At 44.2% G+C, this 27,763-nt stretch overlaps 1 protein-coding gene across 7 annotated transcripts in view; it reads left to right on the forward strand.

The window, feature by feature from the left end:
* TRAPPC10 (trafficking protein particle complex subunit 10) overlaps positions 1-27,763 on the forward strand; it is a 91,560-nt gene that overhangs the window by 12,355 nt on the left and 51,442 nt on the right. For 4 of the 7 annotated variants that reach the window (XM_082624497.1, XM_082624491.1, XM_082624494.1 and 1 more), the window contains exons 2-3: positions 17,509-17,590; positions 21,223-21,358. In XM_082624497.1, the coding sequence (XP_082480623.1) occupies positions 17,509-17,590; positions 21,223-21,358 (218 nt within the window). Of the gene's footprint in view, positions 1-17,508; positions 17,591-17,615; positions 18,459-18,673; positions 19,214-21,222; positions 21,359-27,763 lie in introns of those variants that run through there. The other 3 variants (XM_082624493.1, XM_082624492.1, XM_082624496.1) reach the window with 3 other exon arrangements.

The following is a 27,763-nucleotide window of genomic DNA, read 5'->3' on the forward strand; positions in this document are numbered from 1 at the left end:
CATTGCTTTTTATAGTCCCCTAGAACTCTGTCATGTCCATGTGCTGTGGTTTTTTCCACCGGTCTCCCATCAGTGGAATTTGAATGGTTTCATCTCTTGCTGTTGGACATAGTCTTGCATTGAATAGTCTTGCGTGTGCGTCTGTCTTCTCATTTTCCCTGCGTACCTGTCGGGGTAGAGCGCTGCAAGGATTGCGGGGACTGTGGTAAACACTTAGTCTTGCTAGATGTTTTCAAACCCCTGTCATAATGGCGCACCTTTTGAAAACTGCAGCTAGACCACATTGAGAAAGAGAGTGATCTTTGAACAGACCTCAAGGAGGTGAAGGGGAAATCCAGGAAAAGAGAGGTTTGGTAATCCTTATGTCCAAAGCCTCAGGTCAGGGACGTGCCTGGAGTGAGCAAGATCTCTTCCTGAACTTGCAAATGCTGTGATTCAAACTGCTACAACCTTACTATATTTCCTTTATTTTAAAAATATGTAAACCTTCAAAGGCTGATTCTTCAGTCGTCTCATATTTAGATGCATTTATCCGATCTTTCTTTTTCTGTTGGAACTCTTCAGTTTTAAGTCTAGTGTGGTGTCCGAGTGCTAGAGAAGCTGACTGCTGTCCCCCTGGTGAGAAGTGTGTACTCATACCTCCTTAACACTTGGCATGTGTGTTAACTTGTCTTTCATGTCCAAAAAGAAAGACTTGGGGACTTTCTATCTTGTGAGGGGTCTCTGTGTGTTGGTTGTCGTTCCTTTTCTACAAACTCCCACGGTATGAAACTTGATTGACACTCACACATTGTACTTTGTCCCTTTGGTCACACCTGCGGGGTGGTGACTGTTGCATAGACTGGGTACCAGGAGTGAGGGACACAGGGTGGGGGAGGGGAGCACGTGTGTCTGTCACAGTCAAGCTTGGGGGAAAGCTGGATGGAACAGCCTAACATGAAAGCTAGTGATGACATGGCAGGGTGCGCTGAGTTGTGATTTAAAATCACCGTCATTTTGGAAGGCCTGACGCAGGGGATCTGTGACAACTGACGACCAAGTGTAGGCGATTCCCATCATGTTGACTGGAGGAATTACTTTTCTTTAAACTTGGCCTCTGCGGCGCAGAGCTGTGGAGGGTTCATTTGCTTTTCTTCTCAGTATCCACCTTCCAGTAAAGGGAGCACAGTGTTTATGTGTAGAAATGGGCCATCAGTTGCCTGGTCATTTTCGGGCACAGGCTAAACCTTAATTTCTATTAATACTTGCAGAATCTGGATACCAACTGGGTCTTTTTTGTTCTTTCTCATTAGCCTTCACTCCTGCCCCCAACCCCAAATGTGAAAGCCTTTTATGTACAGATACTCTGGGAAGACCCCCTGGGGAGGGCTTCCGTATTCCAGGAGTACACATTTGATATTAGTTTTCCCCATGAAAGAGCTACCAATTTGAGGCATTAATTCAATTTTATTACTACATCGACACTACACATAAATTATGGCAAATACGTTTTACATATTATTGAATAGGCTGCAATGACTTCCCAGTTTGTGACTTTGGACTTTTTTTTTTGTCCATTTGAAGGTCTGTTGTACTAGAAGCTGTTGAGGAGAAATTAAGGAATGTACGGTCTGAGGGTGAGCGCATGTGTGCTTAGGGTTAAAGACAGTGCCCTCCTTAACACTTCCTGTTTTCAAATAGGAGTCAGCTGCCTAACAGTGAAGCGTAGCTTTATTTTGTTAACAGCACGCTTAAAGAATGGCTGTTTTTGTAAACTTCTATATAAAGCAAATGTTAGATAAATTATATATTTCCTTTGACTTTTTTTGAAGTAAAATCATAGCATCTCTTGCTTGGAAGGGCCTGAGGTAGGTTACCTAGTCCTAGTCCAGCCACCCCACAGTGGCCTGGTCTCCAGAGACCCAGCTAGGAGATGGTCAGGTGTGGGTGAGCCAAAGGCAGATTCCTCTGTCTACACCACACGCTTCTTCATGTGGAGCCACAATCCACCCGCTAGTGCTGTGGAGCCTGTGGAGCCATAAAGGATAAATCTGACCTTTGTTTTTAAGTTAAGACGTTGCCCACTGAATAGTTGAAGACAGCCGTCTTATTAACAGACTAAGTCATCTGGATGCCTTCAACAATTGAAGGTAAAACGCGAGATGCATTTTATTAGAAAAGTACTCTTTCCTTTGACTGAGATTACACTAAAGAATTTGAAGAAGAATTGTACTGTATGAGAGTACCAACAAATACTTAAAATCTTTCTTTCTTTCTTTCTTTCGTTCGTTCTTTCTTTCGTTCTTTCTTTCGTTTTGCGGTACATCGGCCTCTCATTGTTGTGGCCTCTCCCATTGCGGAGCACAGGCTCCGGACGCGCAGGCTCAGCGGCCATGGCTCACGGGCCCAGCCGTTCCACGGCATGTGGGATCTCGGACCGGGGCACGAACCCGTGTCCCCTGCATCGGCAGGCGGACTCTCAACCACTGCGCCACCAGGGAAGCCCCTAAAATCTTTATTTAAGACCTTTTATCCAACATAAATCTCCAAATAAAGTTACTGATATTGAAAATACATGGTAGCAGGTGTTCAGGAAAGCTGTACCTCAGCGGCAGATTGGCTGGACATTGGGTTTTTATTTGCCACTTTCTCATGGTTGTAATTTCCTGATCCTCTCATGCTTTTGTGTTCGGACCTTCACAGTTTGTATGTTTAAGTATTGGTAACAGTGGAATGCCAGTGACAGAAAGGTGCACTCTTGTTGGTGGAAGGTCTTCTGGAACCTGTGTTTTCAGCCAAGCTGTGTCAACACAGCCACTGCAGATTCCTTAGGAAACAATAAAATGAGGAAACAGAGAAGCAGCTCGGAGCAGCAGCCAAGAACGTTGAGTTCAGAGTGGGCTGCCCGGTGCGGCTCGGCCCAGCTCTGGTGCTTGGGAGCCGCTTGACTCAGCTGGGTGGGCAGGTGCTGGGTGCCTGGGCCTCCCCGTGTGGGGTGGCCCTCGGTCCCGGGGCTGCTGGGAGGGCTCAGGGCGCCTGTGCAGAGCGCTGTCTGAAAATGCACGGTAAACAGATGGGCCCTCTTTTGACATTTGTTAGCTAGTTCTTACCTGGGGCCAGACCCTCTATAGTTTAGCACATCCTCCTGGATCATCAGATCAGATTACATAGTTTTTTGGGGGGTGGGGGCGGGGGGGCGGCAGTGCAAATCAAATGCTTTTATTTTTTCTAATTAAGTCTGTCATACACTTTTCATAGTTGTGTCAGTTTTTTTGTGGCTGCTGTAACAAATTACGTAGACTTTGTGCCTTAAAGTAACACAGAGATATTCTCTCAGAGCTCTGGAGACCAGAAGTCTGACGTGGGTCTCCTTAGGTTAAAATCAAGATGTGGGCAGGGCTGATCCTTCCTGAGGCTCCAGGGGAGAATCTGTTTCCTGCCTTTTCTGGCTTCTAGAGGTGCCCGCGTCCTTGGCTCTCTGGGCCCCTCTGCCTTCAAAGCCAGTGACACCAGTTCAGTCTTTCTCGTGATGCCATCTCTTTGGCTGTGGCTATTCCGCCTCCCTCTTCCCTACTTAAGGACCCTTGTGAGTACAATGGGCCCGTCCAGATAATCCAGGATCATCTCTTTAAGGTCAGCTGACTAGCAGCCTTAATCCACCTGCAGCCTTAATTCTCCCTCGCCATGTAATGTAACATGTTCCCAGGCCCCAGGGAGTAGGCCAGTTACGTAGATTTCCGACTGCCCGTAATGTGTCTGGGAGAGAACCATTGGAAGTAATGATTCTATAAGTATGAAAACCCTGTGTCCTTCCCAAATGAGAGGTGACTTTTTTCAGTTTCCCCCGAGGCATAATTGGTAGCTCTGGAGCATTCAAACCACATTTGGTAACTTACGCTACTTTTTCTACAGACTGTTTAGTGCCAAATTCAATCTTATGTCATAACCGAGTGCTAAAATCTTTTAAAAATTATTACATAAACATTACAGGAACATTAGCAACAACGAATGTATGGCTTTTTGAACATAGATACAAACATTTTTCTTCTAGACTAAGAGAATATGTGCCTTTATTTTAGTCTAGTTTAGACATCCCACATTCCTGAGATGCAGACTGTGAGCCCCTCTGTAATCTCCTCCCGCTAATGGAACCACTTTGCACGGTTTGGTTTGGATGTAGATTTTCAGGAGGATGAAGCATTCACTGCCTGTTTATCTGCGGGAGGCATTTTCACACAGAGCAGGGCTGTGGACTCAGTTCTCTGCTCTTTAAGTATCAATGTAAGACTGATTCTGTTCTGGTTGCAATTGCCTGTTAAGATTGAAAATCTGAATTTTAAAAATGCTTTGACACTAAGTAACTTTGTGGATTTGCAGTTCTAGTGGACCCTAAAATAAAAGTTTTGTGCGTAAAATGATTGAAAGTTTTCATTGTTCTTTAGGATGGTGAAGGGTGCAACAGATGATGTGTGACTGGCCCTGGCCATGGCCGGCCGAGGTGGGTCTGCTGCATCCTCATGGGTCTGTCTGGGCCTGTTACTCAGCTTTGCTTAGACTCTCATCTTAGTGATAGCATCTTGGGTCTAAAAGACTGTCTAGCCTACACATTTCTATTTTTAGTTATAATCGACTTCTTTGAAAACTAGAGTTGTTTCAAAAATAGCCAGCTTTTTACTGTTTTAGCGTTGGTCATCTAAAATCCAAATGAGGGAATTCTCTGGTGGTCCAGTGGTTAGGACTCGGCGCTTTCACTGCTGTGGCCTGGGTTCAGTCCCTGGTCGGGGAACTAAGACTCCACAAGCCGCACAGCGTGGCCAAAAATAAACAAACAAATAAATAAAATCTGAATGATACATCTTTATCTGTAGTTATTTATGTTTTGTTGGACATGTGTTAGTGTCTTTTTACTCTGGTAAAAGTTAACTACTTTATAATTGTCCTTCTGTTTTAAAATTTTTAAGAAAATGTTAAGCTGAGTTTGTTGAAATATGATCCATTTATGCTTAAGTCACTGAAATCATCTTTCTGAATTCTTCCCCCCGCCCCGTGTTTAATTAGTTCTTATCTGCTTTTAACAAAGAAAGTTTAAAATTACATGATTAATACATGAATATATGCTTCTAAAAATCTCAGAGCATGCAGTCATAATTCAGGAAATAGCGAAGGTCTGCATCAGTCATCTGACTGCGTGGAACAGCAAATCTAATCACAACTGGCGTAAATAAGACAACAGGTTCAGATAATCAGAAACCCAGGGCTCTGCCCCCCTTTCTCGTGGAGCGTCAGATCTGGGCTCTCCTCAGCCTTTGGGCTTAGACCCAGCCTGGGGTCAGGTGCCAGCGAGCCTGGGCACCATCCAGACGGAGTGCCTGCATCCCTCTGCAGAGCAAGGCCACTGTCCCCTGATGTTTCCCTTTACGTTTGAGGGGCCCCTCTGCCTGTCGTCAGTCATTGCTCCGGCCTGGGTGCTGCCACGCGCCGATGCTGATGGTCCGCAGACGCCCCTGGAGCTGCCTGTGGGTGCCCTAACTGGCCCCATCCTCATATCCACGTGTCCCCAAGTGAGTGACGAGACACACACACACACAGGGAGAGAGAGGTTTATATTGGGTTGGCTGAAAGGTTCGTTCCGTTTTTTCCGTAAGATGGCTCTGGTAGCGCTTAGTTGTCTTTAACTTCATTTGAAACAATTTTGTTAGATTGTATTGTGACAGCTGTCATATCAGCGTGCGTTTAAAAAAAAACTTAGCAAAATTGGTGAATTTTTGTGTAGCCATTTTAATATTGAAGGTGGAAGAAAAACAACATTTTCGGCATATTATGCTAGATTATTTCAAGAAAGGTAAAAACGCAACTGAAAACACAAAAAAAGATTTGTGCAGTGTATGGAGAAGGTGCTGTGACTGATCGAACGTGCCAAAAGTGGTTTGCGAAGTTTCGTGCTGGAGATTTCTCACTGGATGATGCTCCACGGTCGGGTAGACCAGTTGAAGTTGATAGTGACCAAATCGAAACAATAATTGAGAAACAATCAATGTTATACCATGCAGGAGATAGCCGACATACTCAAGATATCCAAATAAGCATTGAAAATCATTTGCACCAGCTTGGTTATGTGAATTGCTTTGGTGTTTGGGTTCCACATAGGCGAAAAAAGCCTTGACCATATTTCTGCATGCAATTCTCTACCGAAACATAATGAAAACGTTCCATTTTTAAAACAAGTTGTGATGGGCTATGAAAAGTAGACACTGTACAATAATGTGGAAAGGAAGAGATCGTGGGACAAGCGAAATGAACCACCACCAACCACACCAAAGGCCGGTCTTCATCCAAAGAAGGTGATGTTGTGTATATGGTGGGGTTGGAAGGGAGTCCTCTATTATGAGATCCTTCTGGAAAACCAAACGATTAAGTCCAACAAGTACTGCTCCCAATTACACCAACTGAAAGCAGCACTCGACGAAAAGCGTCCAGAATTAGTCAACAGAAAACACATAATCTTCCATCAGGATAACACAAAACCGCATGTTTCTTTGATGACCAGGCAAAAACGGTTACAGCTTGGCTGGGAAGTTCTGATTCATCCGTCATATTCACCACGTTGCACCTTCAGATTTCCATTTATTTCGGTCTTTACAAAATTCTCTTAACGGAAAAAGTTTCCATTCCCTGGAAGACTGTAAAAGGCACCTGGAACAGTTCTTTGCTCAAAAAGATAAAAAGTTTTGGAAAGATGGAATTATGAAGTTGCCTGAAAAATGGCAGAGGTAGTGGGACAAAACAGTGAATACATTGTTCAGTAAGTTCTTGGTGAAAATGAAAAATGTCTTTTATTTTTACTTAAAAACTGAAGGAACTTCTTGGCCAACCCAATATTAATGGGATTGTGCTTTGAATTACCTTTACAAATTATTTTGATGTCTCCCCCCTCTCACCAAAAAAAAAAAAAGAAAGAAAGAAAGAAAGAAATCTTAGTTGTTGAAATAAATAGTCTGAGTTGACGCTTTTAATAGGCCTCTTGAGTAAGAAAAATAAACACAGCAGTTTTCTGAACAGGGTTCTCTGAACACATCCATCTTAAGCCTCATTTTTGCTTCTAGTAGCTGTTTTCTAACAACTGAATCCTTACTGGGTTTTCTCATGCTCCTGTTGCCCATGGGATCAAAACGAAGTGGCTCTTACAATTCAGACCTCAGAACTCGAATGGCTTTTCTGCTAAGTGGTTGGGCTATTTTGGGGAGCTACAAAGTATACACTGTTAATTTAATTACCTATCACATAAGCCTAGATTTAATTCTTTCGGGGTTTTACACCTAAGCTCTTTCCTGTCCCTCTCTTTTAGAGCTCTGGCTCTCTATAGCTCATTTTCAAAGAAATCTCTATTTTTCATAATACTCAATATAAAGACTTAGGAGTATTATCATTAATAATAGCTATATATTCTGAGAAAATCATGGAGGCTTTTCTTCATGTTCAATCAATGTAGAATTTCAATGGGTGAGAAGAATTTGACCTTCAAATGTAAATCAGGGGCGCTGTATCAGTTGGCTAGGGCTGCCATAACAAAATACCACAGACTGGGTGGCTTAAACAACAGAAACTTGTTTTCTCACAATTCTGGTGGCTGAAGTCCAGATCCAAGTGTCGACAGGGTTGGCTTCTGAGACCTCCCTCCTTGGCTTGGAGGTGGCCAGCCTTCTTCTTGCTGTGTCCTCATGCGGTCTTTTCCCACCCCAGAGTCTGTGTATCCACACTTTCTCTTATAAGGATGCCAGTCAGATTGGATCAGGGCCCATTCTAAAGCCCCCATTCTAACTTAATCATCTTTTCAAGACCTTATCTGCAAATACAGGCACATTCAGAGGTACTGGGGGTTAGGATTTCAACATATGAATTTTTCAGGGACACAGTTTAGCTCCTAACAGGCGCTGAGATCAAATGGTCACTTGTTAAGTCCCCAGTTATTGTCAGATGACGTCTTTGCCCTTGACAGATGTGCTAATTGACCTATAATCTTTTAAAATTAAATTTAGGACACAGATTAAAGATTTATGTTATGATTGAATATAAGAAAAATTGTTACTTTATAGTCTCCACTTAGACAAGTTTTATATTGTATAACAGGATTTCCTGTGGGGGACACTTGGGAGGGGGCGTGTAAGAGGCACTTTATTTGTTTACTCTGTACATAGGTTTTTCTTTTCTTTTTTCCCTTAACATCTTTATCGGAGTATAATTGCTTTACAACGTTGTGTTACTTTCTGCTGTATAAAGAAGTGAATCAGCTATACGTGTACGTATATCCCCACATCCCCTCCCTCTTGCGTCTCCCTCCCACCCTCCCTATCCCACCCCTCTAGGTGATCACAAAGCACCGAGCTGAGCTGCTTCCCACTAGCTGTCTGTTTTACGTTTGATAGTGTATATATGTCCATGCCTCTCTCTCACTTTGTCACAGCTTACCCTTCCCCCTCCCCATATCCTCAAGTCCATTCTCTAGTAGGTCTGTGTCTTTATTCCTGTCTTAACCCTAGGTTCTTCATAACATTTTTTTCTTAAATTCCACATATATGTGTCAGCATACGGTATTTGTCTCTCTCTTTCTGACTTACTTCACTCTGTATGACAGACTTTAGGTCTATCCACCTCATTACAAATAGCTCAGTTTCGTTTCTTTTTATGGCTGAGTAATATTCCATTGTATATATGTGCCACGTCTTCTTTATCCATTCATCCGATGATGGACACTTAGGTTGTTTCCAGCTCCGGGCTATTGTAAATAGAGATGCAATGAACATTGTGGTACATGACTCTTTTTGAATTATGGTTTTCTCAGGGCATATGCCCAGTAGTGGGATTGCTGGGTCATATGGTAGTTCTATTTGTAGTTTTTTAAGGAACCTCCATACCGTTCTCCATAGTGGCTGTATCAATTTACATTCCCACCAACAGTGCAATGAGGGTTCCCTTTTCTCCACACCCTCTCCAGCATTTATCGTTTCTAGATTTTTTGACGATGGCCATTCTGACTGTTGTAAAGTGATGCCTCATTGTAGTTTTTTTTTTGCAGTACGCGGGCCTCTCACTGTTGTGGCCTCTCCTGTTCCGGAGCACAGGCTCTGGACACGCAGGCTCAGCGGCCATGGCTCACGGGCCCAGCCACTCCGCAGCATGTGGGATCTTCCCGGACCGGAGCATGAACCCGTGTCCCCTGCATTGGCAGGCAGACCCTCAACCACTGCGCTACGAGGGAAGCCCCTCATTGTAGTTTTGATTTGCATTTCTCTAATGATTAGTGATGCTGAGCATCCTTTCATGTGTTTGTTGGCAATCTATATATCTTCTTTGGAGAAATGTCTATTTAGGTCTTCTGCCCATTTTTGGATTGGGTTGTTTGTTTTTTGGATGTTGAGCTGCATGAACTGCTTGTATATTTTGGAGATTAATCCTTTGTCAGTTGCTTTTCTTGCAAATATTTTCTCCCATTCTGAGGGTTGTCTTTTCGTCTGGTTTATGGTTTCCCTTGCTGTGCAAAAGCTTTTAAGTTTCATTAGGTCCCATTTGTTTATTTTTGTTTTGATTTCCATTTCTCTCGGCGGTGGGTCAAAAAGGATCTTGCTGTGATTTATGTCATAGAGTGTTCTGCCTATGTTTTCCTCTAACAGTTTTATAGTGTCTGGCCTTACATTTAGGTCTTTAATCCATTTTGAGTTTATTTTTGTGTACGGTGTTTGGAAGTGTTCTAATTTTATTCTTTTACATGTAGCTGTCCAGTTTTCCCAGTACCACTTATTGAAGAGGCTGTCTTTTCTCCATTGTATATTCTTGCCTCCTTTGTCATAAATTAGGTGCCCATATGTGTGTGTGGTTTTATCTCTGGGCTTTCTATCCTTTTCCATTGATCACTATTTCTGTTTTTGTGCCAGTACCATGCTGTCTTGATTACTGTAGCTTTGTAGTATAGTCTGAAGTACGGGGGCCTGATTCCTCCAGCTCCATTTTTCTTTCTCGAGATTGCTTTGGCTATTCGGGGTCTTTTGTGTTTCCATACAAGTTGTGAAATTTTTTCCTCTAGTTCTGTGAAAAATGCCATTGGTAGTTTGATAGGGATTGCATTGAATCTGTAGATTGCTTTGGGTAGTAGAGTCATTTTCACAATGTTGATTCTTCCAATCCAAGAACATGGTATACCTCTCCATCTGTTTGTATCATCTTTAATTGCTTTCATCAGTGTCTTATAGTTTCCTGCATACAGGTCTTTTGTCTCCTTAGGTAGGTTTATTCCTAGGTATTTTATTCTTTTTGTTGCAGTGGTAAATGGGAGTGTTTCCTTAATTTCTCTTTCAGATTTTTCATCATTAGTGTATAGGAATGCGAGATTTCTGTGCATTAATGTTGTATCCTGCTGCTTTACCAAATTCATTGATTAGTTCTAGTAGTTTTCTGGTAGCATCTTTAGGATTCTCTGTGTATAGTATCACATCATCTGCAAACAGTGACAGCTTTACTTTTTCTTTTCCGATTTGGATTCCCTTTATTTCTTTTCTTCTCTGATTTCTGTGGCTAAAACTTCCAAAACTATGTTGAATAATAGTGGTGAGAGTGGACAACCTTGTCTTGTTCCTGAGACTAGAGGAAATGGTTTCAGTTTTTCACCATTGAGAACGATGTTGGCTGTGGGTTTGTCATATATGGCCTTTATTATGTTGAGGTAAGTTCCCTCTATCCCTACTTTCTGGAGAGTTTTTATGATAAATGGGGGTTGAATTTTGTCAGAAGCTTTTTCTGCATCTATTGAGATTTTCATATGACTTTTTATCCTTCAATTTGTTAATATGGTGTATCACATGGATTGGTTTCTATATATTGAAGAATCCTTACATTCCTGGGGTAAACCTCACTTGATCATGGCGTATGATCCTTTTAATGTGCTGTTGGATTCTGTTTGCTAGTATTTTGTTGGGGATTTTTGCATCTGTGTTCATCAGAGATATCTTTTTTTGTGACATCTCTGTCTGCTTTTGGTATCAGGGTGATGGTGGCCTCATAGAGTGAGCTTAGGAGTGTTCCTCCCTGTGCTGTATTTTGGAAGAGTTTGAGAAGGATAGGTGTTAGCTCTTTTGTAAATGTTTGATAAAATTCGCCTGTGAAGCCATCTGGTCCTGGCCTTTTGTTTCTTGGAAGATTTTTAATCAGAGATTAAATTTCAGTGTTTGTGATTGGTCTGTTTATATTTTCTGTTTCTTCCGGGTTCAGTCTTGGAAGGTTGTGCTTTTCTAAGAATTTGTCCAGTTCTTCCAGGTTGTGCATTTTATTGACATACAGTTGCTTGTAGTAATCTCTCATGATCCTTTGTATTTCTGCAGTGTCAGTTGTTACTTCTTTTTCATTTCTAATTCTGTTGATTTGAGTCTTCTACCTTTTTTTCTTGATGCGTCTGGCTAATGGTTTATCAATTTTGTTTATCTTCTCAAAGAACCAGCTTTTAGTTTTATTTATCTTTGCTATTGTTTCCTTTATTTCTTTTTCATTTATTTCTGATCTGATCTTTATGATTTCTTTCCTTCTGCTAACTTTGGGTGTTTTTTTGTTCTCCTTTCTCTAATTGCTTTAGGTATATGGTTAGGTTGCTTATTTGAGATTTTTCTTGTTTCTTGAGGTAGGATTGTATTGCTATAAACTTCCCTCTTAGAACTGCTTTTGCCGCATCCCATAGGTTTTGGGTCATTGTGTTTTTTTATTGTCATTTGTTTCTAGGTTTTTTTTTTTTGCTGTACGCGGGCCTCTCACTGCTGTGGCCTCTCCCGTTGCGGAGCACAGGCTCCGGACACACAGGCTCCGCGGCCATGGCTCGCGGGCCCAGCCGCTCTGCGGCATGTGGGATCTTCCGGGATCTGGGCACGAACCCGTGTCCCCTGCATCGGCAGGCGGACTCCCAACCACTGCGCCACCAGGGAAGCCCCTCTAGGTATTTTTTGATTTCTTCAGTGATCTCTTGGTTATTTAGTAACGTATTGTTTAGCCTCCATGTGTTTGTATTTTTTACAGTTTTTTTTCCTGTAATTGGTGGCTAGTCTCATAGCGTTGTGGTCGGAAAAGATACTTGATACGATTTCAATTTTCTTAAATTTACCAGGGCTTGATTTGTGACCCAAGATATCTATCAAGATATCTATCCTGGAGAATGTTCCATGAGCACTTGAGAAGAAAGTGTATTCTGTTGTTTCTTGATGCAATGACCTATAAATATCAATTAAGTCCATCTTGTTTAATGTGTCATTTAAAGTTTGTGTTTCCTTATTTATTTTCATTTTGCATGATGTGTTCATTTGTGAAAGTAGGGTGTTAAAGTCCACTACCATGATTGTGTTACTGTCGATTTCCCCTTTTATGGCTGTTAGCATTTGCCTTATGTATTGAGGTGCTCTTGTGTTGGGTGCATAAATATTTTAAATTGTTATATCTTCTTCTTGGATTGATCCCTTGATCATTATGTAGTGTCCTTCTTTGTCTCTTGTAATAGTCTTTATTTTAAAGTCTATTTTGTCTGATATGAGAATTGCTACTCCAGCTTTCCTTTGACATCCATTTGCATGGAATATGTTTTTCCATCTCCTCACTTTCAGTCTGTATGTGTCTCTAGGTCTGAAGTGGGTCTCCAGTAGACAGCATATATACGGGTCTTGTTTTTGTATCCATTCAGCCAGTCTATGTCTTTTTGTTGGAGCATTTAATCCATTTACATTTAAGGTAATTATCGATATGTTTTCTGTTTTGTTTTTTTTTTTTTTTTTGCGGTACGCGGGCCTCTCATTGTTGTGGCCTCTCCTGTTGCGGAGCACAGGCTCCGGACGCGCAGGCTCAGTGGCCATGGCTCGTGGGCCCAGCCGCTCCGCAACATGTGGGATCTTCCTGGACCGGGGCATGAACCCACATCTTCTGCATCGGCAGGCAGACTCTCAACCACTGCACCACCAGGGAAGCCCAATATGTATGTTTCTATTACCATTTCCTTAGTTGTTTTGGGTTTGTTTTTGTGGGTCTTTTCCTTCTCTTGTGTTTCCTGCCTAGAGAAGTTTCTTTAGCATTTGTTGTAAAGCTGGTTTGGTGGTGCTGAATTCCGTTATCTTTTCCTTGTCTCTAAAGGTTTTAATTTCTACATCGAATCTGAATGAGATCCTTGCTGGGTAGAGTAATCTTGGTTGTAGGTTTTTCCCTTTTATCACTTTAGTTAAATATGTCCTGCCACTCTTTTCTGGCTTGCAGAGTTTCTTCTGAAAGATCAGCTGTTAAGCTTATAGGGATTCCCTTGTATGTTATTTGTTGCTTTTCCCTTGCTGCTTTTAATATTTTTTCTTTGTATTTTATTTTTGATAGTTTGATTAATATGTGTCTTGGTGTGTTTCTCTTTGGGTTTATCCTGTATGGTACTCTCTGCGCTTCCTGGACTTGATTGACTATTTCCTTTCCCATGTTAGGGAAGTTTTTGACTATAATCTCTTCAAATATTTTCTCAGACCCTTTCTTTTTCTCTTCTTCTTCTGGGACCCCTATAATTTGAATGTTGGTGCGTTTAATGTTGTCCCAGAGGTCTCTGAGACTGTCCTCAGTTCCTCTCATTCTTTTTTCTTTATTCTGCTCCCTGGCAGTTATTTCCACCATTTTATCTTCCAGCTTACTTAGCCATTCTTCCACCTCAGTTATTCTGTTATTGATTCCTTCTAGAGTATTTTTAATTTCAGTAATTGTGTTGTTCATCACTGTTTGCTCTAGTTCTTCTAGGTCCTTGTTAAATGTTTGTTGTATTTTCTCCATTCTGTTTCCGAAATTTTGGATCATCTTTACTGTTATTACTCTGAATTTGTTTTTTAGGTAGGTTGCCTGTTTCGTCTTCATTTATTTGGCCTTGTAGCTTTTTACCTTGGTCCTTCATCTGTAACATTTTTTTGTTGTTTCTTTTTTTTTTTTTTTTTTTTTGATGGGTGGTGCTGTGTTCCTGTCTTACTGGTTGTTTGGACTGAGACGTCAAGCACTGGAGTTTGTAGGCGGTTGGATAGAGCTGGGTCTTGGTGCTGAGATGAGGACCTCCGGGAGGCCTCACTCCAATTAATATTCCCTGGGGTCTGAAGTTCTCTGTTAGTTCAGTGGTTTGGACTCGGAGCTCCCACCACAGGAGCTCGGGCCTGACCTCTGGCCTGGGAACCAAGATCTTGCAAGCTTTGTGGCACGGTAAAAAAAAAAAAAAAAGGAAGAAAGAAAGAAAAGTGCAGTACAATATCAAAGAATAAAAAAATAAAATTGGAAAGATAAAAGGTATATTAGGAAAAATAAAACTATAATTGAAACAACTGCAACAATGTGAAATAAAACCACAACAGAAAAAAGAAAAAAAAAAGAAGAAAAGGGGGGGCGAACAAACCAAAAAGAGAGATCACTAACAAAGTATAAAGAATAAAATAAAATTAGAAAAAGAAAAGATTTATTCGGAAAAATAAAATTCTAAAAGAATCAACAACAATGAATCAACAAGGTGAAACAGAACCCCAATCTAAAAGAGGTAAAAACAACAACAACATAAAGAAGCCTTGGCTATGAGGGTGGAGTTCAGGTGGGGGTGGAACTTAGGCAGGGGTAGGGTTTAGGGTGGGGCGGGACCTAGGCGGGTGGGGGGGTGACGTTTGAGCGTGGTGCGGGGCCTCTGCTTAGGGCGGAAGGGGAGAGGCAGCACGTGGAAAGGAGGGCCTCTGCAGTGTGGAGCTCGGAGTCTGGAGGTAGGGCCCTGAGTGGGGGGGTGTGGGTGGGGTTTAGGCCCAGCGCATTGGAGCGGGTCTCCAAGTGTAGGGGCGGGGCTTGGGCTCTGCGCAGCAGGAGGGAGGCTGGGAGGGCAGAGGATTAGGCCTGGGAGCCCAACAGGCTCCCTGGTGCCTAAGTGGACAGGGAAAGTGCTGGCCCCGTTCCCTTCCGTTCCTTCACACTCCTCCCCACCATCTCCCCCAGGATCTCCCTTGTGGCTGCTGGACCCCTAACTGTGCGTGGGTGGGTCCCGCTGGGTGTAGGAACTCCTCCCCTCCCCCAGCCGCCCCTCAGGGGTGCTGGTCCCGGAGGTCCGGCCTTTACTTTTGCTCCCCCTTCCCTCCCTCCCATTCCCTTGGGACCCTCGCAGCTGAAGGGGGCCTCGGTGGGCACAGGATCAGGCCCAGGATCTCAGTAGGCTCCTGGGCAGGGGAAACCTGGCCACGCTCCCTTTGGACCCTCTGCCCTCCCAGTGGTCCCCCAATTCCCCCCTTCAGGTGTGGGATCCCTTCCCCTCCCCCAGCCACCCCTCAGGGGTACCAGTCCCCTCCCGCCTCCACTTCTCCTCCCTCCTCACTCCCCCCACATCCTACCCAGTTGTTGGGGGTTCCTCCTGTCCCTTTAGGTGTCTGTGGTCCCCCACTGGTTCCTGGTAGGTGCCCAAGTTGTGAGGAGACGCGAATTCTGCGTCCTCCTAGTACACCATCTTGACTCCGCCCCCGTACCTTTATGTGAGACTTTATTGCAAGGACTATATATATATATATATATATATATATAAAACCAAGTGAAAGAGGAGAAGGCTTCTGTGTGTTTGCCCTAATTTCTATTTAGCAAGGTTTAGTGGTCTTTTTTTTTTTTTTTTGCGGTACGCGGGCCTCTCACTGCTGTGGCCTCTCCCGTTGCGTAGCACAGGCTCCAGACACGCAGGCTCAGTGGCCATGGCTCACGGGCCCAGCCGCTTCACGGCATGTGGGATCCTCCCGGACCGGGGCACGAACCCGTGTCCCCTGCATCAGCAGGCAGACTCTCAACCACTGCGCCACCAGGGAAGCCCATAGTGATTTTTATATGTTAATCTTAGAACCTTTAAAAGAGACAGCAGGAGTTGGCACTCAAGGATAAGAAATCTGAAGCTAACTGAAGGTTTTCTTACTTTGATTTCTAAGACAACTACCAAGTAAATGAACACGATGAAAAATGATGAGTTAAAACATAAAAGTTGGCTTCCCTGGTGGCACAGTGGTTGAGAGTCCGCCTGCTGATGCAGGGGACACGGGTTCGTGCCCCAGTCCGGGAAGATCCCACATGCCGCGGAGCAACTGGGCCCGTGAGCCATGGCCGCTGAGCCTGCGCGTCTGGAGCCTGTGCTCCGCAACGGGAGAGGCCACAGCAGCGAGAGGCCCGCATACCGCAAAAAAAACAAACAAACAAAACAAAAAAAACATAAAAGTTGTTTTTATGTCAACAATAAATTATTAATAGTAACCCTTATTAAGGATTTACTTTGTGTCAGGCCTTGTTCACGGTTATTTGTGTTGACTCACTTAGTCTCACCATAGCCCTGTTGGGAGCTATTCTTACTTTCCCATTCCCATTTCACAGATGGTCCCCGAGGCACAGAAAGGCTCGGTGGTCTCCCCATGCTTACTCAGCTGGTAGGTGGTGGACCTCAGGTTGGAACCAGGCCATCAGCCTTTCAGCATCTGTGTCCAGTCACTGTGCCCCACTGCCTCTCTGATAAGCAACTCAGCTGCCCAGAAACACCTTCCTCTCAGCAGTCACCTGACAGTGTTATGTGGTTTGGGGAAGGTTTTGTTTTGGTTTTTTTGGAGGGCTCATGATAGCAAAATAAGCAAATGTGTTAATGGCCCACATCAATTCCCAATGATTTCTTTAAGGTCAATAGAAAAGCAAATGGAAAATGGTTTTGCTTAAAGTTAGAGGATCCTCTGAGTATAAGAATTTGAGTCATCTACCGAAAGGTTCTTTTTAAGCCTAAGTACGATATGGTTATGCTGTCATCTTATGAGAGCTAAGTGGATTTTTCAGTTCCGTCAAAGCTAGGATGAAAGAGCTGAATTAACAGCTTAGCATGCGGAGTCAGACACTCCTGGGTTCCTCACTGGTCTCCGCAGCCAGCCAGCTTTGTGCTCCCCCTCTTCAGCCGTGAGGTCGGGTCTGCCTCCAGGACTTCCCGTGTGGACTGGACGAGAGCAGGCATGTCCGGTGTCCTGGGTGGCGTGGGCACAGAGAGCGTATTGTGCGTCTCGGCTCCTAGTGGCATTTGGACGCATATCGAGCTTATTTTGGTGAAGAAACTCTGTTCACTTGTCCGGGTTTCCTGTTCTGCCTAGAGTTTCATGGCTGTTTTGTCCAAGTTGAAGAGAGCAGCAGCTGTATGAGCTGACGCAGGGGTGAGGCTGGGTGGAGCTGGGCCAGCTCCGCCTCTCCTTAGCTTTCAGAGCCCAGGCAGGTGACTCCACTTTCCTGATCCTCCTCCTCCTCGTGGGGGAGAATCATACCCACCTCAGAGAGGCCAGGCGAGGGTTAGTTAGATCACGTGTCAAGTGCTGGCTTTTCTTGAGACCCCTTATTTAAAGATATGAAGAAATCTTGTTTTGTGATGTCATTCTGCTAAATTATTAAGTTGCCTAAAAATACCAATTAATAAATTTTAGAGCCCATTTTTCCTATATTTACCTAAAAATGCCATTTTTATTCCTGTTGTAGGTGCTGGAGATCAGAATTTATTTACCTCTGTTTATCCGACGCTCTCCCAGCAGCTTCCAAGAGAACCGATGGAATGGAGAAGGTACGGCGCCTCTGGTTTTCGCTGCATCTCCCTCCTCGTTTTGTAGGCATTTGTGTGAGCACGTGAAGTAGTAAGAGTTAAAGGCTGAGTTCTCAGGAAACTGAGTGGAGCCACGTAGTTGTGGGCCTTCTTCTCTAAGGAATGTGTTGATTTTCTTGACAAGACATAAGACGGTAGAAATGGGACACTTCTTCTGAGCTGAAGGCCCACTTTTATAGGAATGGCTTCTGATTCCTCATGGCATTTTGGAAAGCAGACGCACACTCCGATTCCACATTAGAGCAGGTGCCTCTGTCTGCTGTCTTATGAGGCCTTCTCTCTGCCCTGAGCTCCTGGCTCTTCTCTTAAGGATGAGAAAGTGTACAGAAAGATGTTACTTAAAAATTATGAAGGAGAGGCTTCCTTGGTGGCACAGTGGTTAAGAATCCGCCTGCCAATGTAGGGGACACGGGCTCGAGCCCCGGGCCCAGGAAGATCCCACGTGCCACGGAGCAGCTAAGCCTGTGTGCCACAACTACTGAGCCTGCGCTCTAGAGCTCGCATGCCACAACTACTGAGCCCGCGTGCCACAACTACTGAAGTCTGCACACCTAGAGCCCGTGCTCCGCAACAAGAGAAGCCACTGCAATGAGAAGCCCGTGCACTGCAGCGAAGAGTAGTTCCCGCTCACCGCAACTAGAGAAAGCCCGCGTGCAGCAGCGAAGACCCAACACAGCCAAAAAAAAAAAATTAAATAAATGTATAAAAAAATTAGGAGGGAAACCAAATCAATCCTCCCGTTTGCCCTATTGTTTGTAATTGTTCCTCTAATGACTTGTTCTGAGGAAATAATTGACTTTGAATTATCTTACTGGAAGACTAATTTCTGGTAAGATTAGATATTATTTGTAGAAAATGTTTGGATTGTGACTTGTTAATACCAGTAATCTGATTTTAACCAAGGTTTATGAAGAATTTCCTGTTGTTACTCATGTTCATGTAATTCTGATTCTTGCCATGTTATTCCTTTCTGATCACCAGTTTGTAATCTGCTAACGTGAAGAGTTAACATTCTAGATGACTTATCCAGGCTCTCTATTGAATCTAGTCTAATTTTTGTGCCCGATTATAGTGTTACAAGGAATGTATTTAATTACCTACATGTAATAGGAAGAGTGTACAGAATGTGGGAGAATTCTCTTACAGAAAAATTATTCACCATCTCAAGAGGCCCAGTGCTGTGAATGAGAGAAAATAGTCCAGCAAACGGAAGAGTTTAATACCTGAAGAAATGGAGTAATCTGTAAAGGGTTTCCAATAGTATACATTATTTAAACATTCAGAAAGATAGAAGAAACAGGAAAGGGGGTTATGAGGAAAAAAATGAAATAGAGACACTGCATAGATTTAACACGTATTTTCATCTCTTCACCTTCTTGAAAACTAAATGAGAAAAGAGAACGAGAAATGTTCAAGGACAGAGGAGGGCAGAAGTGGCGGCAGCAGAGACGTGGACGCCTCTTTGGGAGAAGGAGGATGGACAGAGGAATAGGAGGGAAAGCTGAGCCCGTGTGTCTGCAGAGGTGGCTCCCTGAGAAGCAGGCGAGCCCTGACAGGTGACAGGGCCAGGGGCCCAGGACCTTGGTAGGCGAGGGGTAGAAAGGGGTGACAGAAGGCCCGGGCAGGGTTCCCTCTGCTGCACGCGCGCGTGCGCGCGCGCCTGTGTGTGTGTGTGTGTGTGTGTAAAGCTCTTTAGTACTACTTGACATGTTAAAGTGTATATATATTAGTTTGATAAAATTTTAAATTAATTGATTAGATCTTGGGAAAAATTGAAGCAGAAACTTTACTTGATGCAGTGAACTGCTGTGTAGCTGAAAAGCAAAGTAGTGAGTTGGGAGATTGTGCTTGGAAACTCCAGAGTTGAATGCTGAGAGCTGGAGTTGGAGGCGTGAAAGGAAAGCTGAGCCGTGAAGGCCAAGTCCAGAAGTTTCAATGTCCCTGTAGAAGATGTTTCAGAAGGAGAGTATAGAGAGGGTGGAGGACAGGTGATACTTGAAGAACTGGCGTCAAGATTTTCCCAGCAGTGAGTTCGGAGATTGTAGGGGCCGCTGAATGTCAAGCAGAATGAAAACAAAACAAAGCAAACAAAAAGCCATGCCAAGCAACAGGGAGAAAAGAAAAACCGAATTTGCAGTCTCTAACAGCATTTAAAATGTAGCATAAAATACAGCATTTAAGAAGAGTCTTGAGGGCAAGTACCTCTGAATCTAGAGTTCTGTATTATTCTTACTCATACAAGCGGGAAGACTGCCTCAGCCTCCCCCGGGCCTTGGGAGAGACAGGATGCCAGCTGGGCCCAGGATGGCCGGGGGCCCTGATCTGCCACTCTGGCCGCACGGCACCACACGTGTTCTCTCCAGAGTGCTGTTCACATCTTATATTTGCTGCTTGCCACCGGATGGAGATCGTTGGGAAACATTTTCAGACATGTATGATCAGAAACTCTACTACTCTCTGTGAAATAATTAAGGAATGTATCTCAAGAAAAAGGAAAATGAACCATGAATTCACAGGATAAAGGAAGCAGCTGCCAGCAAGCAAGTCATAAATACTATGCTATATTATGGTGTCGGTGCTTTTAAGAATTAAAAAATCTAAAATTTCAGATTGTGGAGGAAAGCAGGGAGAAGACAGTGTACTATCTTTGTCTTGTTCACGGAGAGGTAGACATTTACTGTAGTCTTTGAGAGGGAAATTTAAGTTTATGCATATTAAAAATTAAAATGTAACCAGCAGCAGAAAAGAAATAGATGGTTAAACTTTCAAACTAACAGAGAAGAAGGATGGAAAAAGAAAATTTGATTAATCTCTCAAAGGACAGAAAAAAATAGAGAGGCTGAAATAGAAAATCCACAAGTTCAAGCATAATCACATTAAATTTGGTTGGTTTTAGCTTATTAATCACCGAGACTCCTTAGATTGGATAAAAAGTACAAAATCCAGCTATAGATATTTAAAAGAGATACAACTACTAGAGGTGGAAAATAGAGGTATGGAAAAAAGATGTATGTAGCATAATTTATTTTTACAAGTATAATAAAACAGCATCCATACCCTCTGATAGCCATAGGTTAGATGAGTGCAGCTTGTGGGATTTCTCTCTGTGTCCTTTGTTCTTGGGTTGAGAAAAAATGGAGGAGGCTGGTTACCACTATTTTATTTATGCTATGTGAACGAAACCTGTTCTTTTTCACCAGACAGTTCTCTTTTTTGGATAATACCGGTTGTCACAAAAGTATTAGAGCAGTTTAAAGCTTTGATAGCTTCACACAGCACTTTTGACAATTGGGAAACCCTTTTCTTCTTTTATAGTGACTGTAGGTTAACATCCGTTTTTCTCAGAAGTCTGTGTTGCAAGCAAAGTAAAGCCGACAGATTTATGGAGAGCCTTGACATGTCCATGTGGGCTGTGTTTAAACTAAGTTACAGCGTCTTTTTGGATAGCATATGTAATCGCTACAGTTCAGGCTTGGTGCCCTATGTGTACTTCTGAACTCATAGATGTGATTAAATTGTTGTTGTTGTTTTCTCCTTTTCTTTCTGCTAAACATTCTTATTTTCTTCAGTGACTTGTTAAAAATTGTTTATAGGTCCTATGGCCGAGCTCCAAAGATGATTCACCTAGAATCTAACTTTGTTCAATTCAAAGAGGAGCTGCTGCCCAAAGAAGGAAACAAAGCTCTGCTCACGTTCCCCTTTCTTCATATTTATTGGACGGAATGCTGTGTAAGTATTCATTTAAAGGGAGAAGTTACAAGAACATGTCTTGGAATGGGGTTAAGATTCAGAGGTCTGGGTTTTGCTAAGACAGCTATACTTTTTGAAATTTACTTTTTAATTTTAATTTTTTGGTAGTCTTCTCTTTTCTCCATCCTTCCGCCAAGCGTGTGGCTTTGCCGTGGCCTATCTTCTGCTCTGGCCCAGCGCGGGGCACTCGTGCTGATCACCAAATATAGTCTTACTTGTGTTTCCAGTTCTTGTGAGCCATCTCACTGTGGCCTAGTGGGCACTAGGTCTTTTTAATATTTACTTTCAGCTTTGTTTTCATAACACCCTGTACTCACCATCATGACAATTACTGTACTTGCGAATCCTTGTTTGTCTTTGGTTCTGGTTTGTGGGCTCTCTGGGGGCAGGGGACTGTGTCTCCTAACTCACGATCTGTGTCTGGTGCAGGAGGCGCTCTGGGACGCCCATCAAGTGAGGGGATGCTGCAGCTGCGGGCACTGCGGCCTTTACTCGTACTTGGCAGTTCTGTGTTCGTGAACCCATTCTTTTTTTTTTTTTTTTTTTGCTGTACGCGGGCCTCTCACTGCTGTGGCCTCTCCCGTTGCGGAGCACAGGCTCCGGACACACAGGCTCCGCGGCCATGGCTCGCGGGCCCAGCCGCTCCGCGGCATGTGGGATCTTCCGGGATCGGGGCACGAACCCGTGTCCCCTGCATCGGCAGGCGGACTCTCAACCACTGCGCCACCAGGGAAGCCCCGTGAACCCATTCTTGACGGAATTATTCTTTCATGAACGAATAGAAAATTCTGTGGGTCATTTCTTCCTATCTGTTTGACTCTAATAAAACAAGCATTTAGCAGTATACAAAATATATAAATCGTTACATACTGTGACATTTTAACCTGAAACTGAGGATGCAGAAGTAGTTTTTGTAGTTTTAATGAGAAAGGACTCGAAGCTCACGCCTGTTCTCCCCTTCACCCCGTGCACCTTTTGCCTTTGCTGACTTCACTTTGTAGCCTTTCCCAGTGGAGTCACGTGGGATGTGCTTCCTCCCGAGAACAAGTGTGATAGCACGTGTGAGATGCTGTCCACCAGGGGAGCTCGTTGGAGACTCGGCACCCAGGGTTTTTATTGGGCCAGGCACGTAGGCAGCCTCCGCCTGGCACACGGCAAAACTCCAAGGGTGGCTAGACTCCCGGGGGAATACAGATGTTCAGCATAAGCCATGTTGTTTGCACAGTTTATGCCCAGGGAGGCACCCCTGTCACACAGTGACGGGAACCCCTCCAAAATCCAGACCAGATTTAGCCCCGAGTGATGATTCTTCCTGCACCAGTCATTACCAAGGCTTGCATGTACCACTTCCCCAAATTTATCAGTCAGCACTCTACTCTAGGGAAGAGCCTGTGTGGGCTTCTGTTTTATTTAGTGCTTTATAGTCAATTATCCTTACTTATTTTGATGTTCCAAGTTGTCCCAGATTTGGCCAGTGAGAGTCACTTCAAGCTGGCTCCTGTGTCCTTTTGAGCACTTTCTAATTTTCTGGCACAACAAGGTATTCTGGGTTCTTGTCCCTTTGCTACCCTTGTGCTGGAATCAGCCATTTTTTCCACAGAGCCCTGGTTCCCCTGGCACTGTGGGAGGGTCCCCGCTTCTATGCCTTTTGACTACACGGGGCTAGGGAAGCATGTGTCTTAGAAATCGTGAGTTGATACTGATGCCTCTGATTTTAGCCTAACCCCACAGGGCTTTCTTGCCTTACCCTGTTCCATGTTTATATCTACCCTGGCTCTGCCGCATCAACACATTCACTCACCCGCTCAGTCCTGCAGTACGCATAGAATAGTTTCAGAATTGCTACACCTGTACTACAGCCAGAAACAAACCTGCTTTGAAGAGTTCAGAGTTTGTTTGCAGTTCGTGCTTTCCCTAGACTGACAGTCCACGTTCATACCTGGTCGGGCTGGTCCTCTCTCAGGGGTCATTCTCTTCAGTGTTTGCCTAGTTGCTCTGGCATGTTTATTTTTCCACATGGATTTTAGTTTCAAATTACTTTTCTAAGTATTTTACTTTTTAGTTGCTATTGTCAACGGGGTTTTCTCTCCCATTATATCTTCTAGTTGGTTATTTTTTTTGTATATGAAGACATTGATTTTTTTTCATGTTAACCTTGCTGAATTCTTTTATTGTTTGAGTTAGTTTTATCATTGGTTCTCTAGGCCCCAAAGTCTAGGGTTTTCCAGATATCCTATCCTGTCACCTGCAGAGAGTCTTATTTCTTCCTTTTCACTTCTTATGCCTCAAATTGCTTTTCCTGTTGTAAGACATTGTCTAGTAGCAGTGGAGACAGTGGGTATCTTTTCCTTGTTCCTGACTTAAGTGGGAATGCCTGTGGTGTCTCCCCACAGTAGGGCGCTGACTATGGACATAAGGTAAATTTGAGTGAGTGTATGAAGGAACTTCCATCCGTTCCTGTTTTCTCGAGGGTTTTTATTAGGAAAACACTGTTGAATTCTGTTAAAGGCTTTCTCATACCTGGTGGAGATAATCATATGATTTTTCCCACTTACATCTACTACTTTGTTGAATTACATTAATGGGTTTCTTCTTATTGAACCATACTTGCGTTCCCGGCATAGTCCACTTGGTCAGAGTGTTATTTTCTTACTGTGGTGTTGGTGTCTGTCCGCAGTATTTAGGATTTCTTGCATGTATCAATGTATTCACCAGTGCTTGACCTGTACCTTTTTTCCCTACTGCGTTTATCAGGTCTCGGTACCCGTGGTGATACCTGATCCATACCCGTAACTTGGAAGTTTCTCGTTTCCGTGTCTGAAACAACGTACGCAGTACTAGTACTGTCTGGTCTCTAGGGTTTCATGGAGTTCTCCTGAGAAACCATCTGCACCTGGTACTGTCTTGTGGGATAGTTCCGTGATCACGTTCTGTATCCCTTCCACGGAAATTGATCTGTTTCAGCCATTTGTCAATCTTGATAAACTATATTTTTCTTAGAAATTATACATTTCAGTTTAAAAATTTCTTTCCATTGAGGTGTATGAAGTGGTCTTATTTCAACTTTTAAAATATGCTCTGGGGCTTCCCTGGTGGCGCAGTGGTTGAGAGTCCACCTGCCGATGCAGGGGACACGGGTTCGTGCCCCGGTCCGGGAAGATCCCATATGCCGCGGAGCGGCTGGGCCCGTGAGCCATGGCCGCTGGGCCTGCGCATCCGGAGCCTGTGCTCCGCAACGGGAGAGGCCACAACAGTGAGAGGCCCGCATACCGCAAAAAGAAAAAAAAAAACAAAAAAAAAAACCAAACAAAAAAAAACATGGTTTCTGAGTAGTGTTTCATGTTTAGGAAGGCCTTGTCTATCTGAAGATAATAACTGATTTTCTCCTATGTTTTCTTTTAATATTTTTATAATTTGTGTTTTATATTTGGATCTGTATAGCTTCAAGTTATTTTTGTATATGGTAGGAGCAATGTGGGTTCAGTGTCTAATTTGTTGTCTAAATGGGGAGCAACTTGACCTAATATCATTCATAATAGTCTACCTTTTCCCCACTTACCGAAAATGTCAACTTTATTTTATTTATTTATTTATTTATTCATATTTTTTGGCTGCATTGGGTCTTCGTTGCTGCACGCAGGCTTTCTCTAGTTGGGGCGAGCAGGGGCTACTCTTCGTTGCGTTGCACTGGCTTCTCACTGTGGTGGCTTCTCTTGTTGCAGAGCATGGACTCTAGGCACGCTGGCTCGGTAGTTGTGGCACACGGGCTTAATTGCTCCGCTGATGTGAGATCTTCCCGGACCAGGGATCAAACCCATGTCCCTTGCATTGGCAGGCAGATTCTTAACCACTGCCCCACCAGGGAAGTCCCGTTACCTTTATTTTAAAGCAGTATCTTTTATGCACAATATTCTGGACACATCAGTTCTGTTGATCATTGTCTGTTCTATGCCTGGACCAGACTTTTAATTACATTTAATTACATTTTTATAATATGTACTGATATCTGTTCTTTTAAAATAAATCTCTTGGCTAGCATGCATTTTCTCTTTCATATGAATTTTAGAATCCGATTGTTAGGTGTACAGATTTTATTTTCCAAAAATGTCTGTACCAGTATCTCCCATCCCACGTGTTCTTCTCTGCATGGCAGTGACATTCCTGCCATGAGAGCCTGGGTCTGTGTCTCCTCCAATTGAATCTGGGTGGGTCTGACTGGCAGAAGGGAAGCTATGACTCTTGAGACTGTCCTAAAAGGGAATATATCTTTTGCTGCGTCCTCTTGGGATGCTTGCTGTCAGATCCCAGCCACCATTCTCAGAGGAAGTCAGTGCCCCTGTGGGAAGGCCATCTGGAGGTGTGCACTCCCAGCCCCAGCAGATGCTGTCAGCAAGCTAGCGTCCATCAGCAGACATGTCATTGCCATCTCGCTCCCAGCCTTCCAGTGCCACAGCTGACACCATGTGGGGCAGGCGAGCTGTCCACCAAATCTCCAGGGTGCAGGTGTGTGAGCAGATCTTCTGGACCACTGCGTATTGTAGGGGTTTGGTACAAAGCCATAGGTAACTGGAACAGTGACTGAAAAGGAAAAAAACAAAAGACGGAGGTGTTTTTTGTTTTTTTTTTTTGCCGTACGCGGGCCTCTCACTGCTGTGGCCTCTCCCGTTGCGGAGCACAGGCTCCGGATGCGCAGGCCCAGCGGCCATGGCTCACGGGCCCAGCCGCTCCGCGGCATATGGGATCCTCCCAGACCGGGGCACGAACCCGTATCCCCTGCATTGGCAGACGGACTCTCAACCACTGCGCCACCAGGGAGGCCCGAGACGGAGGTGTTTTGATTGGGATTGTCTTGAAAAAGTTACACGTTCATCTGAGAAGAATGTTAATGATCATGAATCTTCTCCTCTGGGAACCTGGTTTGTTTCTCCATTCTTTATGGCTTTTTTATGTTTTCGTAACGTGTCATAGTGTTTTTCATAAAAGTCTTGCATTTTTTTGCTAGGTGTAGTTTTTGTGGGCGTTATGGATGATGGTGTTTTGTTTTCCTTAAACTTGTTTTCTAGTAGGGAGCCTGTGGGGTTTTTTTGTTTTGTTTTAGTTTTTTTTGTTTTGTTTTGTTTTGGTTTTGGTTTTTTTGTGGTACGCGGGCCTCTCACTGCTGTGGCCTCTCCCGTTGTGGAGCACAGGCTCCGGACGCACAGGCTCAGCGGCCATGGCTCACGGGCCCAGCTGCTCCGCAGCATGTGGGATCCTCCCGGACTGGGGCACGAACCCGTGTCCCCTGCATCGGCAGGTGGACTCTCAACCACTGCGCCACCAGGGAAGCCCTTTTGTTTTATTGATAGTTTTTTTTAAATTTTAATTTTAATTACTTACTTAATTAATTTTTTTGGCCGGGTTGGGTATTTGTTGCTGTGCGCGAACTTTCTCTAGTTGTGGGAGTGGGGGCTACTCTTCATTGCGGTGCGCGGGCTTCAGTAGTTGTGGCACACGGGCTCAGTAGTTGTGGCACGAGAGCTCTAGAGCGCAGGCTCAGTAGTTGTGGTGCATGGGCTTAGTTGCTCCATGGCATGCGGGATCTTCCCGGACCAGGGCTCAAACCTGTGTCCCCTTCATTGGCAGGCAGACTCTCAACCACTGCGCCACCAGGGAAGCCCTATTGATAGTTTTGATTACCATCTGTTAAGAAAATTTTTTGGAGCAAGTTGACAATGTTTAGGAGTTTAGATTTAAAAGTAAAACTCTTTGTTATGTTACTCCACTAGTTGCTTTATGGTTTATAGCAGCGCTCCCCCACCTTTTTGGCACCAGGGACTGGTTTTGTTGAAGACAGTTTTTCCAAGGACGGGGGGTGGAGTGGGGGGATAGTTCAGGCGGTGATGTGAGTGATGGGAAGCCATGGAGAGCGGCAGACGAAGCTTCGCTCGCTCGCCTACCGCTCACCTCCTGCTGTGTGGCCCGGTTCTTAATAGGCGTGGACCGGTACCAGTCCTTGGCCCGGGGGGTTGGGGGACTCTGGTTTATAGTATACACTGTAAGTTACACCTCTTTCCTTCAAGTCATATTATACTACTTGAGACATAGTTCCTTCCCTTTCCATACTTGTAACTCCCTTCTCCGGCTTGGAGAAGCCGGGCACTCATTCTCTTCCATAGGTTTGCTTATTGGAATCATCACTGCCTGTGAACCTTCTCCTGTCACTGCTGTCCTGCTGCCCTGTGGCGTGGGTGCCCCCCCCCCCCGCTCTGGGCTGACGCTCTGATGGATCACCCCCTCCCCACCTCATGTGACCCATGACCCCCCTCGGAGGCCCTCTTTGCCCTACTTGTCCTGGGACACCCCAAGCCAGCCCCCACTCCTTTGTCATCTGCGCTGTGATGCCCT

The sequence above is a fragment of the Mesoplodon mirus genome, assembly GCF_964341445.2.
Source record: "Mesoplodon mirus genome assembly, chromosome: 6".
Taxonomy (NCBI): domain Eukaryota; kingdom Metazoa; phylum Chordata; class Mammalia; order Artiodactyla; family Ziphiidae; genus Mesoplodon; species Mesoplodon mirus.